The sequence below is a fragment of the Gracilinanus agilis genome, chromosome 2 (assembly GCF_016433145.1).
Source record: "Gracilinanus agilis isolate LMUSP501 chromosome 2, AgileGrace, whole genome shotgun sequence".
Classification (NCBI taxonomy): Eukaryota; Metazoa; Chordata; class Mammalia; order Didelphimorphia; family Didelphidae; genus Gracilinanus; species Gracilinanus agilis.
The window spans coordinates 523,449,049-523,467,865 of NC_058131.1; the positions used below are offsets into that span (position 1 = coordinate 523,449,049).

The 18,817-nt window shown below is 37.1% G+C and overlaps 1 protein-coding gene across 1 annotated transcript in view; it reads right to left on the reverse strand.

Annotated features, from left to right (window-relative positions):
• LOC123235927 (sodium/nucleoside cotransporter 2-like) overlaps positions 1-17,975 on the reverse strand; it is a 45,702-nt gene extending 27,727 nt beyond the window's left edge. The window contains exons 1-5 of the mRNA XM_044662163.1: positions 17,865-17,975; positions 12,438-12,543; positions 12,262-12,350; positions 9,703-9,794; positions 391-574 (exon numbers count right to left, since the gene is read on the reverse strand). Of these exons, the coding sequence (XP_044518098.1) occupies positions 391-574; positions 9,703-9,794; positions 12,262-12,350; positions 12,438-12,515 (443 nt within the window). The 5' untranslated portion in view covers positions 12,516-12,543; positions 17,865-17,975. The remainder of the gene's footprint in view (positions 1-390; positions 575-9,702; positions 9,795-12,261; positions 12,351-12,437; positions 12,544-17,864) is intronic.
• Positions 17,976-18,817: the final 842 nt, after the last annotated feature.

The following is an 18,817-nucleotide window of genomic DNA, read 5'->3' on the forward strand; positions in this document are numbered from 1 at the left end:
TATTAACACAGTAAGCAAGGTGAATGCCCCATCCAAAGTTTTTCTGTTCGTTTTCTAATTATTTTATTGAATTGGATCATAGTTTCTCTCATTCCAAACAAAAACACTTGAAAGGTTAGTTAGATTGATTCCCTTCCCTGAAATATCCCTATACCCTTCAGCCATGCTAATATACATAGATACAAAGGTAAAAGCTAAACCCCATGGCCCCAGTAGTCCAACAATAATCAGTCTTACAGGAGGCACAGAGAAAAACAGACAGAGATAGAGACAGAGAAGAACAAAGACAGATGAGCAAAAAATACTCTAGAATTTGGATCATCGGTGTACCCATCCCAGAGACAATAAAACTGTGGGTCAGTTGGCCATTATAGTTCTCTTCCCACTCACCATTTTAGCCAAAGCCATAGCCGAGAATTTTCGGTGGATTCCACACGTCTCATCAGTTTCTCCCCATAATGCCTTTTAATGAAACGATAAGCCAAGTAGAAGAGGACCAAACAGGTGAGGACAAACAAAGCCAGAGCTCTTTGGAAATTCAGGATGCAGGCCACCAGGACATAGGCACCATAGGCTAAAGAGAGTTAAAAGAGAAAAAAGATAAAGGTCAGAGAATGGACTTGGAAGAGGGCAACTAGAACTCTTGCCATGAATTTGAAGGATCTGAGCAAGGAAGATGTACAACAAATCTCCCAAGCTTATCCCAGCTCCTTGACATCACACAGTATTTGATCTAAGCTGAATTGCTCATCTTTATTTATTTTTTCAATCAAAAGAAATCTGCCCTTTCTCCTGCTTACCCCATCCCTTGCCTCAATTCAGAATGAAGAACAAATAAACAAAGCCCTGATACAAACATGTATAATCAACCAAAACAAATTTCTGCATTAAACATATCTAAAAGAAAAATATATCTCATTCTGAATTCCAAAGCTCATCTATCAGGAAGTCAGTAGTATGTTTCATCATGAATTCTCTGAAATCATGTACAAACATTATGCTGATTAGACTTCCTAGATCTTTCAAAGTTGTTTGTCTTTTGGATCAGCTTGCTTCATCATTTCATTCAAGTCTTCCCAGGTTTTTCTGAAACATATCATTTCTTAGAGCACAGTCATACTTCATCACATTCATATATCACTTGTTCAACCATTTCCCCAATTCATGGGCATTCCCTCAATTTCTAATTCTTTACCGCTGCAAAAAGAACTATGAATATTTTTGTACATCTTTCATTGTAGCTTGCTCAGAAATAATCTCTCCAGTAATCTCCAATCAGTCTTATTCCCCATTCCCTACTTTCCTTTCTTCCAATTTCTCTATTGAGTAAAATGTATTTATGTATTTCTGGGTATATATGTGTGTGCTTCCCTTCTTTGATCAGTTCAAATGAGAGTGAGGTTCAAATATCACCTACTTCCTTTACCCCCAACCTCCTAGTTTTATAGATATGTTTTCATATACCCTGGTTTTGTGAGAAATTTCCCCTAACCTTCCTTTTCCAGAATAAGAGTTATCAGATTCCACCTCATTCAAATCTTGCATATGATCAAACAGCAAGCAATTAATAGGCCTTGCTGCCATCTGGCCATTCCTACTTCTTAACTTTTCTCTTAACTCCTATGTTTGAATTTCACAGCTCCTTTCTTTTTATCAGAAATACTTGGAAATTCTCAATTTTATTAAAAGTCTATTTTTCCCTCCAGTAAAGTTATACTCAGATTTCCTGGGTTGTTATTCTTTACTGGGAGTCTATTTCCTTTGCTTCCTAGAATACTGGAATCCAAGTTATCTGATCATTTTTACTGGAAGTTGCTTAATCATATGTGATCCTGACTGTGACTTCTGTGAAACTGATTATTGATTACTAATTGATTAATAGTTGGTGACTGATTAATAGTTATGAGTTTTAGTAATCACTGTAAACATTTTCTAAGGCGTAAATTTAGAACTATTTTGTATAGAACTTGGTAGAAAAGTTTGTATGAGATTTTGTAGAAGACTGTGTACACAACTGAGATTGGACTTGCCTCTTGAGGGAGATAAAAGAAGGATGGAGAATGAGTCAGCCTGGTCCGGAGATGTTTTTCCTATCACCAAATATCTCTGCTATGGGGTGGAGTGGGAATAACTGTCACAGGGATTTCCAGAGGACGCTGACTAACTCTGTTTTTTTGAACTCTAGAAACCCTTCTTTGCAAGTAAGCAAAATGTAACCCATACTTGGCTTCTAATACAAACCAATCGCAGCCTTAGTTTAGTTTTATCACTGGATCTTATATAACTACCAAACTGTATAAAAAGCTGCTTGGATGGTAAGGTGTGTCTCTGGTCACTGTGGAGTCATTACCTCTAGCATGGTAATTGCTAGTCTTAACAATAAATAGATTATGCTCTGATTTTCATGCCTCAGTTTCTCTTTATTGGAGATTTTTATTGTGATACTTTAATGTGTATTTAAGTTCTTTCTTCTAACTGCTTGAAGTATTTGCCTTTGATTCAGAATCTCTGGATTTTGGCTATTTTATTCCTGAGAATTTTCTCTTGGGGGGCATTTTTAGGAGGAGATAACACTTAGGTTCTTTCTATTTCCACTTTGCCCTCTAGTTCTGGGCATTGAGTATTCTTTAAGACTTCTTGGAATGTGATATATAAACTTTTTTTTTATTATGGAGTACAGGCAGTCCAGTGATTCTTACTTTTTTTCTCTTTAACCTGTTTCCCAGGTCAGTCACCTTTGCTATAAGACTCTTACCATTTTCTTCTGTTTTTTTTTCTTCAGTATTTTGACAGTATTTCTTGTTTTCTCATGAGCCACTGCCTTTTCTTTGGCCCATTTTAATTTTCAGGGAGTTTGTTTCTTGGGCAAGGATTTATGTTTTATAGCTCTCATTTCTTTTCCAATTCTTTCCTCTAGCACTTTTATTTCCTTAATAAATACATTTTTTATTCTTTTTTTTTAAAACCCTTACTTTCCATGTTGGAGTCAATACTGTGTATTGGCTCCAAGGCAGAAGAGTGGTAAGGGCTAAGCAAAGAGGGGTAAGTGACTTGCCCAAGGTCACACAGCTGGGAAGTGTCTGAGGCCAGATTTGAACCTAGGACCTCCCATCTCTAGGCCTGGCTCTCAATCCCACTAAGTTATACAGCTGCCCTTTTTTTTTTTTTTTATTCTTTTTTTTTTTTTAAAACTCTTGCTTCATCTTTTCCAGAAACTCTTGATAGTTTTGTGCCTTGGCTGTGTTTTTTCTTTGAGGTTTGATTGTAGTTATTTTGAAGTCATTCTCTTCTAGATTTGTTTCTTGAGCATTCCTGTTCCATAATAGGTTTTTTTAAATAGTGGGAGACTCTTTTTTTTTGTTTGCTTATTATTCCAACCTACTTCCCGACTTTAGACTTTATGTTAGGGTCAGACTCCCTGTGCTTCTGGAGGAAATGTATGGGTTGCTTTGTTGGGGTTTTGAGTGTTACTTTATTCCATAATCTCAGGGACAGCTCAAGCTGGGGACCTGAAAGCTTTCAGTACTCCCAAAATGGTCCAATTCAGGGCAAAGTCTTTTCACTGCCTCTTTGTCTGAAGTTTGCAATAGAAGAGCCTGAGCAATAGAAGATTGCTGCTGGACTCAGCTTCTATCAGTCAGTTTAGAAACCTCTGCTGATTCAGAGTGACAGGATTATGTTGTTCGGTTGTGTACAACCCATCATAACCCCATTTGGGGGTTTCTTTGGCTTGGATGTTGGAGTGGTTTTCCATTTTTTTCTCCACCTAATTTTATGGAAAAGGAAACTGAGACAAAAAGTTAAATGACTTGCCCAGGGTCACACCGTCAGTAAGTCTGAGGTCACTTGAACTCAGGAAGATGAGTCCTTCTAACTTCAGATCTGGCATTCTATCCACTCACTGCATCACCTTCAGCCACATTCAGTCCAAGATCCCTGCCCTAATTATTCCTCCACAAACTTTAGATTGTGCTAGAAACTAAAAGTAAGCCCCTGTTCTGCTCCTGGGGTCTGACCCACACTACTACTGCTTGCTTCTGAACTTTCTCCTTGTTCATTATACAGGCTAGAGTGCAAGACCACTCCTCACCCTTACATGTAGACCTCTAAAGTTCTTTTCATATCCAGATCTATGTTTTATAATCCTTCTGATACCCTAATATGTGTTGTGGTCAAGAACACTCATTGATACTTAAATTTTTACAATTGGGAATCACTCCCACCCAGGCCAACCTATGGTTAATATCTAATAGTTCTATAACCAGTTTTTGTTTTGAAAGATCACTAGGGAAGAATACTCAGGACAAGGTTATAAGTATGAGAAGTTCTCTGAGAGCCAGAAAGAGGACAACCTGAGGTATATAGAAAGACAAGGGAACATTTAAGAAGAAAGGTATTAGAAACTTCAGCAGACAAACTTTGCCACAAAGTATTTTTTCCATAGAATTTTTGTAGGGTATCATAATGGAAAGAAGACCAAGATGGGAATAAGAATACCCCGATTGTAGTCCTAGCTATACTGCTAACTAGGAGGAAGGCAAGAGGAAGTCACTAAAGTTTTCTGGACCTCATTTTCCTTAACTACCAAATTAGAGGTTGGGCTAAGGAAACGGCATAGGCATGGTAAGATTAATAGATTTAGAGTCTTAAGTTTCATAGATTTAGGTTTGTACCCCAAAGAGATCATAGATAAACAGACTTGTACAAAAATATTTATAGCTGCACTCTTCGTGGTGGCAAAAAATTGGAAAATGAGAGAATGTCCTTTGATTAGGGAATGGCTGAACAAATTGTGGTATCTGTTGGTTATGGAATACTATTGTGCTCAAAGAAATAAAGAACTGGAGCAATTCTATGTGAACTGGAATGGCCTCCAGGAATTTATGCAGAGTGAAAGGAGCAGATCCAGGAGAACATTGTACACAGAGACTGATACACTGTGGTACAATCAAACATAACAGACTTCTCTACTAGTAGCAATGCAAGAATCCAGAGCAAGGCTGAGGGACTTCTGAGAAGGAAAAGTAGCCACATTCGGAGGAAGAACTGTGGGAGGAGAAACATGGAAGAAAAACAACTGCTTGAACACATGGGCTGATAGAGATATTATTGGGGATGTAGACACTAAACGATAACTCTAGTCCAACTATCAATAATATGGAATTAAGTCTTGATCAATGATACATGTAAAACCCAGTGAAATTGTACGTTGGCTAAGGAGGATTGTGGGGGTCTGGGGGAGAGGGAAAGAACATGAAATATGTAACTATGGAAAAATATTCAAAATAAAAACTTTAAAAAAAGTTTCATAGATTTAAAAGTAGAAGGATCATAGGGTCATAGTTTCAGGGCTAGAAAGGACATTAGAGATCAGTCAATCTGACACCCTCACTTTACAGATGAAGAAACTGAGGTATAGACAGATTCAGTAACTTGCCCAAGGTCACATCATTGGTATCTGAGATGGGCTTTGACTCCAACTCTGATGACTATCCCCTATGGCTATGTCATATTGCCTCTCAATACTGGAGGTTATCCATTTTACATAGGAAAAACTGAGGTTCATACAGTTAAGTGAGCCCTTTTCTCTTCTTTTGAGCCCATTCTGCCTTGAGCAAGCCATACCTCTTTGGTTTTTCTCCCTTAAGCAAGGGAGACAAGATCATAGTATAGTCTAGTAGGTCTAGTTAGTAAAACAAATCAACTGAGTAAACTGCCCCCAACCAATTGTGAAAGGAAATTTTTTGTTATCTTTTCTGAGTTTACATATGTAAAAGGGTATTCTTTATTCCATGTATCTATTTTGAGTTAACACTTGGTTAAACAATAATTTAAGTACTCCTACTTAGTACCTCACTAGATTATGAAGACATTTTGGGTTGAACCAACAAAAGCTTGAACTAAATGGAGATCCCAGCTTTTGGAACAAAAATCTACTATTTGACAAAAACTGCTGGGAAAATTGGAAAACAGTATGGGAGAGATTAGATTTAGATCAACATCTCACACCCTACACCAAGATAAACTCAGAATGGTTGAATGATTTGAATATAAAGAAGGAAATTATAAGTAAATTAGGTGAACACAGAATAGTATACATGTTGGATCTTTGGGAAAGGAAAGATTTTAAGACCAAGCAAAAGTTAGAAAAAATTAGAAAATGTAAAATAAATAATTTTGATTACATTAAATGAATGAAATGGAGGTGTTTGGAAGTTACTTACTACAATGGGTGACAACTCCAAAAATTTTTTAAAAAAAGAGAAGACTGCTTCATAATTTAATGATATATGTATATAAATTATTTTTTGGAAACTATTTAAACTTGAATGGGAAGTAGAATCATGACATCACCAGTCCAATAATGTTACTCTCTTGCCCCTTCTCTTCATTTCAGTACCTATTTTTTCTCCTTTCAAATATATATATATAGCTTTTTCCATACAAAAAAAAAATAATTCTTTTCTCAAGAAATAAAAATGAGGCCAATATCCAGTGCAAATTAGAACATTGACAAGTTTCTCATTACTTTCCTCCCATTCACCAAAATATGCATTTATTAATTCATTTTTAAAGCAGAAACAACTACTTCGCCATGTTCTAGGAACCTAATTTGGAAGTAGATACTTGCCAATATGGGCAAAGAGGTGGCACAGCAGACAGAGTACTAGGGTTGAAATAAAGAAGATTCATCTTCATGGGGTCAAATCTGGCCTCAAACACTTACTAGCTATGTGACTTTGGGCAAATCACTTAACTCTGTTTGCCTCAGTTCCTCCTCTGTAAAATGAACTGGAGGTGGAAATAGTAAACCACTCCAGTGTTTTTGCCAAGAAAACCCCAAATGGGACCAAAGAAAGACACAAATGAGAATGATTGAATGCCTTGTCCATACATTCTTTGTCTATATAGTTAAACATTAATGATGATATTTATAATAGAACACAATTTTCTGCTGTAAAATGAAGAGATAGGAATTTATTACATCAAGTTCAGGGAAAGGGTAGGAGATAAGCATATGTAGAGAGATGAAGCATTATATAAATGCTCAGTTAATGATTAAAAAATGTATAATTATTCTCATGTAAAAAAAAACTAGGTTTTGGGGACAGCTAGGTGGCTCAGTAGACAAAGAGCCAAGACCAGAGATGGAAGGTCCTAGGTTCAAATCTGGCCTCAAACACTTCCGGCAAATCACTTAGCACTCATTTCTTAGCTCTTACTACTCTTCTGCCTTATTACCAATACATATCATACCAATCCAATTACCCAAAAATTATTTCATAGAACTAGAAAAAATAACAAAAAACTCATCTGGAAGAACAAAAGTCCAATGATATTAAGGGAATTAATGGAAAAAATACAAAGGAAAGAGGTCTCGCCATACCAGATCTCAAACTATACCATAAAGCCGAAATCATCAAAATAATCTGGTACAGGCTAAGAAATAAGAGTAGTAGATAAATAGAATAAATTAGATAATCAGCACATAGCAGTTAATGTCCATAGCAACTTAAAGTTCAATAAACCAAATTTTTGGGGAAAGAACTCACTATTTGACAAAACCTACTGGGAAAACTGGAAAACAGTAAAGCAGAAACTAGGCATAGATGAACATTTCACACCATACATCAAGATGAAGTCATAATACTTGATACTTGATCTAGAAATAAAGGGTGACACCATAAACAAATCAGGGAAATATGAAAAACTTTACCTTTCACACTTATGGATGAGGGAAGAATTTATGACCAAACAAGACACAGAGAACATTACAAAAAATGAAATGGATAATTTTGATTAAATTTAAAAGGTTTTGTACAATGGTTTGATTGGAGATATGATTGGGGATGTAGACTCTAAACAATCACACTATTGCAAATATTAATAATATGGAAATAGGTCTTGATCAGTGATACATATAAAACCCAGTGGAATTGCTTGTCAGCTATGGGAGGGGGGAGAGAAGAGGGTGAAAAAGAACATGAGTCATGTAACCAAGGAAAAATATTCTTAATTAATTACTTACTTTTTTAGAAAAATAAAAGGTTTTGTACAAACCAAACCAATGCACCAAGATTAGAAAGTAAACAACAAATTTTGGGGAAAATGTTATAGAGTGTGTCTCTGACAAAGGCCTCATCTCTCAGATACATAGAGAACTGAGTCAAATTCATAAGAATACAAAGTATTCCTCAGTTGAAAAATGGTCAAAGGATATGAATTGGCAATTCTCAGAGGAAGAAATTAAAACTGTCCTTAGTCATATGAAATAATGCTCCAAATTACTATTGATTAGAGAAATGCAAATTTAAAAAAACTCTGAGATTCTACCTTATACCTACCATGACTAACATGACCAAAAAGGAGAACGATTAATGTTGGAGGGGTTGTGGGAAAATTGGGACACATACACTGTTGGGGGAACTGTAAATTAATACAACCATTCTGGAGAGTAATACAGAACCAGGCTCAAAAGACCATAAAATTATGCATACTTTTTGACCTAATAATACCACTACTGGGGCCTATATCACAAAGAGATTAGAGGAAGAGAAAAGGACCTACCTGGAACAAAATATTTTTAGCAGCTCATTTTGTAGTGGCAAAGAGTTGGAAACTGAGGGGTTGTCTGTCACTTGGGGAATGGATGAAGAAGGTGTGGTTGTAATGGAATATTACACCATAATATTACACCATAAGAAATGACAAACAAGATGAGTTAAAAAAAAAACCTGGAAAGACTTATATGAACTGATGCAAAATAGATTGAGCAGAACCAAGTAAACAATATCTACAGTAACAGAAATATTATATGATGATCAACTGAAGGACAAAACCATCATCAGCAAAGCAAGTCTCCAAGATAATTATAACAAACATGATGAAAATGCTATCCACAACCAAAGAAGGAATTGTTGGAGTCTAAATGCAGATCAAATCATACCATCTTTCACTTCATTTCCTTATGAGATTTTTATTGTATGTGTCTTCTATCATGATATGAACAATATGTATTGCATGAGAGTACTGGCATAACCTATATCAGGCTATTTACTACCTGGAAGCAATAATTGGAGAAAGGATGGAGAAAGAAAATCTGCATCCTAAAAAAACCCTAAATTGTCAAACATTATTTCTACCTGTAGCTAAAAAAAAAATTCAATAAAAGAACCAGTACATAGTATTGATTCTAAGATAAAAGTTATAAAAGTTATAAAAGAAAAATTAGGTTTTAGAAATTGATGAATATATTTCTACATAAATTAATGTATAAATATATAAATATGTTGAAAATATATAAAATAAATATATTCCTAAGTATAGTTCCATATATTTATGGAAAATTAATTTTTTCAATACTATTCACTTTCAACTGTGACTAAAGACATTCTAGTAAACCTTGAGAAAGCCAAAATTCCAGAGCACTTTACATATTTTATCTCATTTTGAAACTCACAAAAACCCTGTGTGGTAGGGAATAGTATCCCCATTTTACAAATGAAAAACAGACACAGAAAGGTTGTCGTAGCTAGTAAGTATCTGAGGAAGAATTTAAACTCAGATCTTCTTGACTCCAGGCCAGCACTCTATCCACTGTACCACCTAGCAGCCTGTTTTATAGTGGCACAGCACCAGTCCCACAGTGATTTAGTTTCTAACTTCCCAGTACTTGAAGACAAACTGAACTCAGAGTCTCACCTGTACACAGGAGGCCCAATAGTATTCTCCGGAACAATTGAGCATGAATTTTGTAGAAATGTCTTGCCTTGGAGAAAGGCTTCTTACTCCCCCTGATTGAAGACCAAATAGAAAGAAGTTAGAATGATTTCAATTCCTTTTCACTGGCTCCCAGATTCCAATCCTAGGAGGGACATCTTGGTTCCTGATAGAATCTGTCTTTATTCAATGGAAGAACTGAGCTGGTAAGCAGCTTCAGCATGAAGAAAGCTCATCTGGGTTGCTTCAGATCTACTCTTTCTGGGCCAGAGATCACAGCAAACTCCATCCCAGCTTGGACCTAGAGGTATCCCAAATGATCCGCATGTCTCAGCATCATGATGTCTCTTTCAGAGAAGGTGTTCATTCATAGCTGTCCCCTAAGGCCACTGAATGCACAATGGTCACTTTCTGCAGTAGAAAGGGATCAATGGTCTCCTGAGAAGCCCTTCTGGGCTTTCTTCCTCCAGGCCCATCAGAAATATAGTTACAGACTAGAAATCTGTAGGAAAGGGAGGTTTCCTAAATGGCTGGGTTGTTAGGAGGTACTTGCTAGTATGAGGGTAACAGAATGATCCTACCTCTTCATTTTTCCCTCCTCACTTAATCTCTGGTGTCTCTGAGCTTCCTTTATACTCTACAAGCACGTTTCTTGTTTCTCTGAGACCAATTCCCCACTCTCTGAAGATAGTGGTTTTTCCAGGAAGAATTTTTGTTGTGAGAACATTTAACTTCTCAGTGTACCTTGGCAACTAAGACTGAATTACCAACCTGAATCAGCTCAGGAGGGTGGAGCTGAATGGGAAGAGGGAGGAATCAAAGGATCATAGAAGCAGAACTAGAAGGGACCTCAAAAACCATGAAATTCAACTCCTTCTTTTTACACAGATCAAACTGAAGTTAAGCAACTTAACTGAGACTTGGACTATGTCCAAGGTGACATGTGTAAGCAGCAGAGGTGGCATTTGAACCTAAATACTCATTCCACTATAACATTATGCCTTTGAATAATCTTTGAAATCAAAGATCTGAGAAAAGAACAATCTGCTTATTTATTAAACATTTACTAATACATATTCATTAATAATTATTTCTTAATCATGACTATATGCCAGACATATTCTAAGTATTGGGGCTGCAAAAAAGAAGTAAAAGTTAGTCCTTATTCTCAAAGAATTCAATCTGAAGAACAGACAGTCAGGAAAGAGACAGAGATAGAGGCAATTCCAGGAAAACAAAAAGGAAAGAGAGATTATGAGAGACAGAGAGTGATAGAGTAACAGAGATATAGGCAGAACAGAGAGAGAAGAAGAGAAAGGGGGAGGGAAAGAAGGAAGGAAGGGGAAGTGAAGAGAGGAGAAGACAGAAAGAAAATCTGGCATTTGTGGTTAAAGTATAAAGGTGTATCCAGGAAATTGGAGTTCAGAAGGTTATTGAAGAGTCTAGATAAGGAAAGTGAACCTCTGGGCAGAATAAAGGTTTGACTTGAAGGGCTATGGATAGAAAGATTAAGTATTAGGATAGGTATGGAAAATGGCACCTGCTAAGAGAACGCATGTGGAGTTCTAAATCTGCCCTCCCACACAGTAATACCTGTTTAGCAGAGTAATGGTGAATGACTGTTGTTCAAATTTGGTTTTTCGTGTTTTATCTTTAGATCTTCCAGCTCTAAACTGATGCTCCCTGAATCCTAACCATCCTCTCATCACCTTGCAATGGCCTCATTAATGGCCTCATCAAAAATGTGGTGACCAGAATGGAGCACAATAGCCCTGGTTGTGATCTGAACAAAACAGAGTGAAACATTGCCTTCATTTCCCTTCATCTGGACACTGTTTCTACTGTCTGCTGTATCATACCACTGACTCATATTGAACCTGAAGGCCACCAAACCCCTCAGAATTCCCAATTTCACACAAACTGCCTCACTAAACCTACCCTCTATGCTCTACTTGTCAATTGATCAGACTACTAGCACCTACTATGTGCTACATACTAGGCTGAGTATTGGAGATACCAAGAAAGTCAAAAGACAGTCAATCCCTGCTCTCAAGGAGCTCACAGCCCAATGGAGACAATACTTCACCAGGTATGGAGTTAGTGTCAGAAGGAAAACACTAAGATTAAGGAAGACCAGGAAAGCTGCTTTAAAAAACAAACAGACCAAAAAAACCCTTACCTTTGTTTTAGAATCATTACTATATATTGGTGCTAAGGCAGAAGAGTGGTAAGGGCTAGGCGACTGGGGTCGCATGATTTGCCCATGATTCCTCACCCGAGGAAGTATCTGATGCCAGATTTGATGTCCAGATTTGCCTGGACCTCTCATCTCTAGGCCTGGCTTTCACTGAGCCCCCTACTTGCCCCACAAGAAAGATGTCTTACAGAAGGTTGGACTTTAGCTGACAAGGAAGCCAGGAGGTGGGGATAAAGAGATAGGAGTTCTAGATATGAGAGAGAGCTAGTGAAAACTACCTGTGCGTGGTTTTTCTGAATTTTTGAAGGAGTTCAAATTCATCCCCATTAAATTTAATACTGTACCTTTCAAAAATGGAAAGCTCCGACTTTTTCTCCAAGTTATTTCCTATATCTTCATTCCTTGTTTTTTCCAGAATGTCTGGTTCTTCCCCCTATAAGTATGGACAAAGTCTATGTAAGTCTTAGAGACCGGCAAAGTCAGACAATGATATTTCAGTGAAAGAAGAAACAGAAATTACCATGATATCCAGGCCCTGGTTGTCCATGTTCTTCAGTGAAGGGAGAGAGATAGAGTCTCTCTCTCTTTCTTTCTCCATCTCTTTTTATTGGTTTTTTTTTTTTAAGCTAAAAAAAAAAAATACAAGACTGAAGTTTGAGTTGAACAACCCATAGTTTGGAGACAGAAACCTTTTCCTATTGGGGCCACCAACCCATCAAGTCAAGTCAATAAACACTTTTGACCAAACACTTTCTGTGTGCCAGATACTGTGCTAAGCACTGGGGATACTATGAAAGACACAAAAGTAACTAAATAGCTCTTGCCCTCAAGGAGTTCACAGTCTAATGGGGGAGATAACATCCAAACTACAATGTATAAACAAGATGTATACAGGATAAGTTAGAGATAATCACTTTAAGTTAGAGAGCTAACATTTATATAATATTTTAAAGTTTGTAAAACATTTTACGAATATCTCACAACAGCCCATGGGAGGTAAATAGTATAAACTATTATATATAATATTACTAGTAAAATTACTATATATGCTATATATAATATTATATAATATATTATAGTATCTATAATAACAGTATAAAGTATGTTATACTACATATAGTATACATACTAATATGCTATATATATACTACATAGTATATATAATAACAGTGTCTGGTAAATAGTATATATAATAAGAGTATATATATACTATGTAACATATGTAGCAACATAGTATATAGTACATATTATACTATATATACTACATAGCATATAATAAACCATATAGTTTCTATATAACATACTATATATTACATAGTATATATGTAACATTGTGTATATACTATATGATAGTATATGTACTATATAATATCTGTATCATAGTATACAGTATATCTTATAACATTATATATACTACATAGTCTGTATAATAAATACTATATAGTCTATATATAATAGCATTCTATATATACTACATAGTATATATAACAGTGTATATAGTATATATAAATAGTATATGTTATATAATATAGATAATAGAATATAATGTGCTATAAATACTACATAACATATATTAATATATTATATAGCCTATATATAATAATATTCTAGATATACTACATAGTATATATTATAGTATATATAAATAGTATATGTTATATAATACAGATAATAGTATATATTTTAATGTGCTATAAATACTACATAGTGTATATAATAATATACTATATAGCCTATATATAATAACACACATAGCATATATCATAACAGTATATATACACTATGTGACAACATAGTATACACACTATATAATAGATATAATATATGTTCTTTATGATATATGTAATAGTAATATTACTATTATACTTATATTTACAGATGGGACTCAAAGGCAAGCAGAGGTTCAGTGACTGTCAAGAGTCACATAGCTGGGGACAACTGGGAAGCTCAGTGGATTGAGAGCCAGGCCTAGAGACAGGAGGTCCTAGGTTCAAATCCGGCTTCAGACACTTCCCAGCTGTGTGACTCTGGGCAAGTCACTTGACCCCCATTGCCTACCCTTACCACTCTTCTGCCTTGGAGCCAATACTCAGTATTGATTCTAAGACGAAAGGTAAGGGTAAAAAAAAAAAAAAAAAAAGGTCACATAGCTACCTAAGGCTTCATTTGAACTTAGGTCTTCATGATTTCATGTCTAACACTCTCTGATTTAAGCCAACTGTTTCCCTGAAGAGGGAAGAAACTAGTAATAAAAGGAACTGGCAAAGACTTCTTGTAAAAAATGAAATATTAGGGGGCAGCTGGGTAGCTCAGTGGATTGAGAGCCAGGCCTAGAGACGGGAGGTCCTGGGTTCAAATCCAGCCTCAGACACTTCCTAGCTGTGTGACCCTGGGCAAGTCACTTGACCCCCATTGCCTACCCTTGCCACTCTTCTGCCTTGGAGCCAATACAAAGTATTGACTCCAAGACGGAAGGTAAGGGTTTAAAAAAAAAAAAAAAGATGAAATATTAGATGAGACCTGAAGAAACCCAAGGAAGGCAAAGCTGGAGATGAGGAGGGAGAGCATTCCATGTATGAGGGACATTCAGTGAAAATGCCTAGAGTTGGGACATTAGTGCCCTGTGAAAATGGCAAGAAGGCCAGTGTCCCTGGATCGCAGGGCAAATTGTGAGGATTTAGATTGAATGTGATTGAATGTGTAAGAAAGCAAGAAAGAGTGTTGGGGAAAAAAAGAGAAACAGAGGCGGCTAGGGGGCAGTGACTGAGAAAACTGAGAGAATGAAGTTGAGGGGATGAAAAGGGTTAAGGGGATGAGGACTCAAATCCGCCAAGAGGACACAAGGTCTCTATCTATATGTTAAGGTCTATCATTTAAATACTAGAGGAGCAGGAAGAAACAACTTTGCATGATGAATCACGCAGATTGTGCAACGAGTACAGAAAATCATCTTTGTTCTGTAAGATTTCCTCCTTTGAGTACAAACTAAAAGGTATGTGTAAATATGTTAGCATGAAAGTGATGAAGGGGTCAAGATCAAAATGGGGAATACTTCCAAGACTGAAGTAGCTATCTTGAGGATTATAGATAATTAATTTCATTTTTTGTTGTTGAAACCCTTACCCTCCATCTTAGAATCAATACTGTGTATTGGTTCCAAGGCAGAAGAGTGGTAAGGGCTAGGCAATGGGGGTTAAGTGACTTGCCCAGGGTCACACAGCTAGGAAGTGTCTGAGGTCAGATTTGAACCCAGGACCTTCTGTTTTTGGGCCTGGCTCTATCCACTGAGCCACCTACCTGTCCCCTAAGGGTTAATTTCTGCTAGAAACTCTTTTCCATACAATTAATTATGGTAGCCTCTGGATTGGGTTTGGGAAAGAATCTAGTTATCCTTCAAAAGCAGCTGAGTCATCCTATTATATTTATTTATTTTAAATCCTTATCTTCTGTCTTAGAGCCAGTACTATACTGGTTCAAAGGCAGAAGAGTGTAAAGGCTAGACAATGGGGCTTAAGTGGCTTGTTCAGATCACAAAGTATCTGGGGCTAGATTTGAACCCAGTACCTCCTGTCTCTAGGCCTGGCTCTCTACCTACTGAGCTACCTCATCCTACTATATTTGAAAAAAGTCTCATGGCAGTCAGGAAGACTCATGTTCATGAGTTCAAATCTGGCCTCAGATACTACTAGTGACCCTGGGCCAAATCACTTACCCCTGCTTGCCTCAGTTTATTCATTTAAAATGAGCTGGAGAAGGAAATGGCAAACCACTTCAATTATCTTTGTTAAGAAAACCCAAAAAGGGTCCAAAAGAATCAGAAACAAATGAAAAACAACTAAATAACCCTAATGGCAAACCAGTGTGGGAAGATGTCCAAAAAGATCCATGCAAACGTCCACCTTAAATTTAGAAACCACTTTAGATTTTTAAAAGGACAAGAGGAGACGGCAGAAGCGAGGGTAAATAACTTAGAAACCACTTTAGATTTTAAAAAAGACACGAACAAACAGCCAAAGCGAGAGTACGTAACTTAGAAGTGACTTAAGAGTTTTAAGACATGGATAATCAGCAGAAGCAAAGATGGGGAAAAGGAGCACACTGCACAGAATGAGGATCACGTGGACAGCAACAGAATTAACTTCTAAGAGAAGCCCTACAGAGAAATTTGTCAGCATAGGCCACTCGATTACCCATAAATGCTGGATGCCCTGGCAGTACTTCTGAAGAAGCTAGTGTGGATTTGGATCAGAGAAAAGGGGTGAGAACAGCCTATCGTGTGGTGCTGAGGGCCGGGAGCCCTCCAGGAATGGGAGGTAAGTGTTTGAGAAGAATGGGAAAAAGTAAAGGGGTGGACTGGGGTGCAGTGGCTGAGGTACCATAGATTTGGAGCCAATGGATCTGGAACTTAATTTCTGCTACTTACTCCCTGCTGCTGTGATCTTAGCCAAATTATTTCCTCCTTTTGGGGTCAATTTCCTCATTTGTAAAATTACAGGGTTGGCATCATTCTAGAAGACGGATGATGAAGCTACCATTCACCTCCTGACAGAGGGATGATGAATTCAAGATGAAGAAAGAAAAAAATATAGATATCTGGACATGGCCAACATGAGTAATTTGTTTTGCTTGACTGCTCATATGTGCTATATGGCTTTTGTTTTTCTTTTAATTAATTTAATTCTTTTAATTAATTTAATTCTTTAATTGGATGTAGAAGAGGGAAGGATATAAAATAAATGTTTGTTCATTATAAAGAAAGTAAAGGAGGGCAGCTGGGTAGCTCAGTGGGTTAAGAGTCAGGTCTCGAGAAAGGAGGTCCTAGGTTTAAATCTGACCTCAGACATTGTGTGACCCTGGGCAAGTCACTTAACCCCCATTGCCTAGCCCTTACCACTCTTCTGCCTTGGAACCAATATACAGTATTGATTCTAAGGTGGAAGGTAAGGGTTTAAAAAAACAGTAAAAGGAAATACATTTTAATAAACAAAATGTTATAATAATATATTATAATAATATAATAATAAAATAAAAGTTACATTTAAAAAGACACAATCAAAATAAAACAAAATATCCCCAAGAGAACCACAACCAAAACAGGGGTATTGCCCTCGAGGGGCTCACTTTGGAAAATAGAAGAATAACTGACATTCAAAACAACCGAGGCTGCAGACACTAAGAACAAACTCGAACAGCTTCCCAATTTGGGTCAAGGTTAGTTCTGTCTACTATTCAGCACCTATTTTTGTCTTGTCTACTGTCTTCAAGCTAGGTTAAGAGTTAAGTTGGGGACCAGGCTACATGCAGGGGAGAAGGAGATAGTAAATAAAATAAAACATAGCCCCTGCTCTGAAGAAACTTACAATCTGTAAGTTACAAGCTATAAGAAGATTATAATACAAAACTCCTACGAGACAGTTAAAAAAAATCAATAACTTTCTAGTAGTACGTCTAAAGGACTCAGGGTGACAATAGTGTTACAGAAATCACAGTTATAGGAGTTCAGGGGAAAAAAAAAAAGATTCATGAATATGGGGAGGAAGAACTGCCTCTAGGCATCTCCACCTGGATGACTGGCTGTCACCTTAAAATGATTCTGTGCTCCATGTAAAATCTATACTAGATGGCTTAGGGTCTCAGGAAGTGGGAAAAGGAAGAAGGGAAGAAGGGAAGAAGGGAGAGCAAGAATTTGGCTCAAACTTTAAAAAATGAAGATTAAAAAAAATTTTAATGTAATTGAGAAAATAAAATGCTATGTTAAAAAATGATTTTATGGTCTTTCCTGATCTCTCTCTCTCTCTCTCTCTCTCTCTCTCTCTCTCTCTCTCTCTCTCTCTCTCTCTCTCTCTCTCTCTCTGCCTTTCCTATCCCTCTTTGATTTTGCCCCCTTCTTTTTCTCCCTCCTCTGATCCCCTTTAAAAAGGAAAAAAAAAATTTAAAAAAAGGATACCTTCTAGTTCCTGCTCCAGAGCTGGGCTGTGGAAAATGTTGCGGCTCCTAACGTCCTGTGTGAGATGAATAATGCCAAAACGGTCATGTAATTTCTCTCTTTGCATCCTCCCTTTCTTGCCCCACCTTCCCCTAAAAATCTTATTATGCAAGAAACTTGACTTGACTTTGACTTTCAGTTTAAAATTCACCCCCGAATGAAGAAAAAATAAGAAGCAATTGTAACCACTTCCTCTCGGATGATTTATAAAACTGAGCTGCTGCCTTACACCTCCATCCTCAATTGAGCCATAAATTGTCCTTGATTTTTCCCGTCTCATATATTTCCCTTTTCTCTTTATCTTGTGCAATTTTTGCATTTCGGACTTGACTAGGAATCTGTGGGGTTCCCTAGGCTGGTAGTTTTGGCAGAAGTGGGATCTCTAAGCGGGAGTTGAGACACCCTCTTAAAGTACCTGCTCCACCCTCCTAGGCATAAGGCCAGAGGACAACTTCACTCTAAATTTGGGTTTCTTTCTCAGGTCCCTCCTAGCCAGCACCTAACCTGCTACTCAGACCTCCTTGCAGTCCCTACACTCCACTCCTCCCTCCTCCAATTGCGCCCCCCCCCCCAATAAAATCTCATTCTTTTACTTTTATCTCCACTCCAGGACGTTAGTTCAAAGGTTAATTTTCCAGCTTTCTTTTTTTTTTTAACTCTTTCCTTCTGAGTACCAGTTCTAAGACAGAAGAGCAACAAGGCCTAGGTAATTGGTGTTAAGTGTCACACAGCTAGGAAGCATCTAAGAACAGATCTAAACCCAGATCCTCCCAACTCCAGGCCTGCCACTCTAACCACTGTGCTATCTAGCTGCCCCTAACTTTTTAGCTTTAAAAACCTCTTTCCTGTGAATAAATGATTCTCTTTCAAGAGCTTCCCTATGACACAGTGTCATCAGATCATAGATTTAGAGC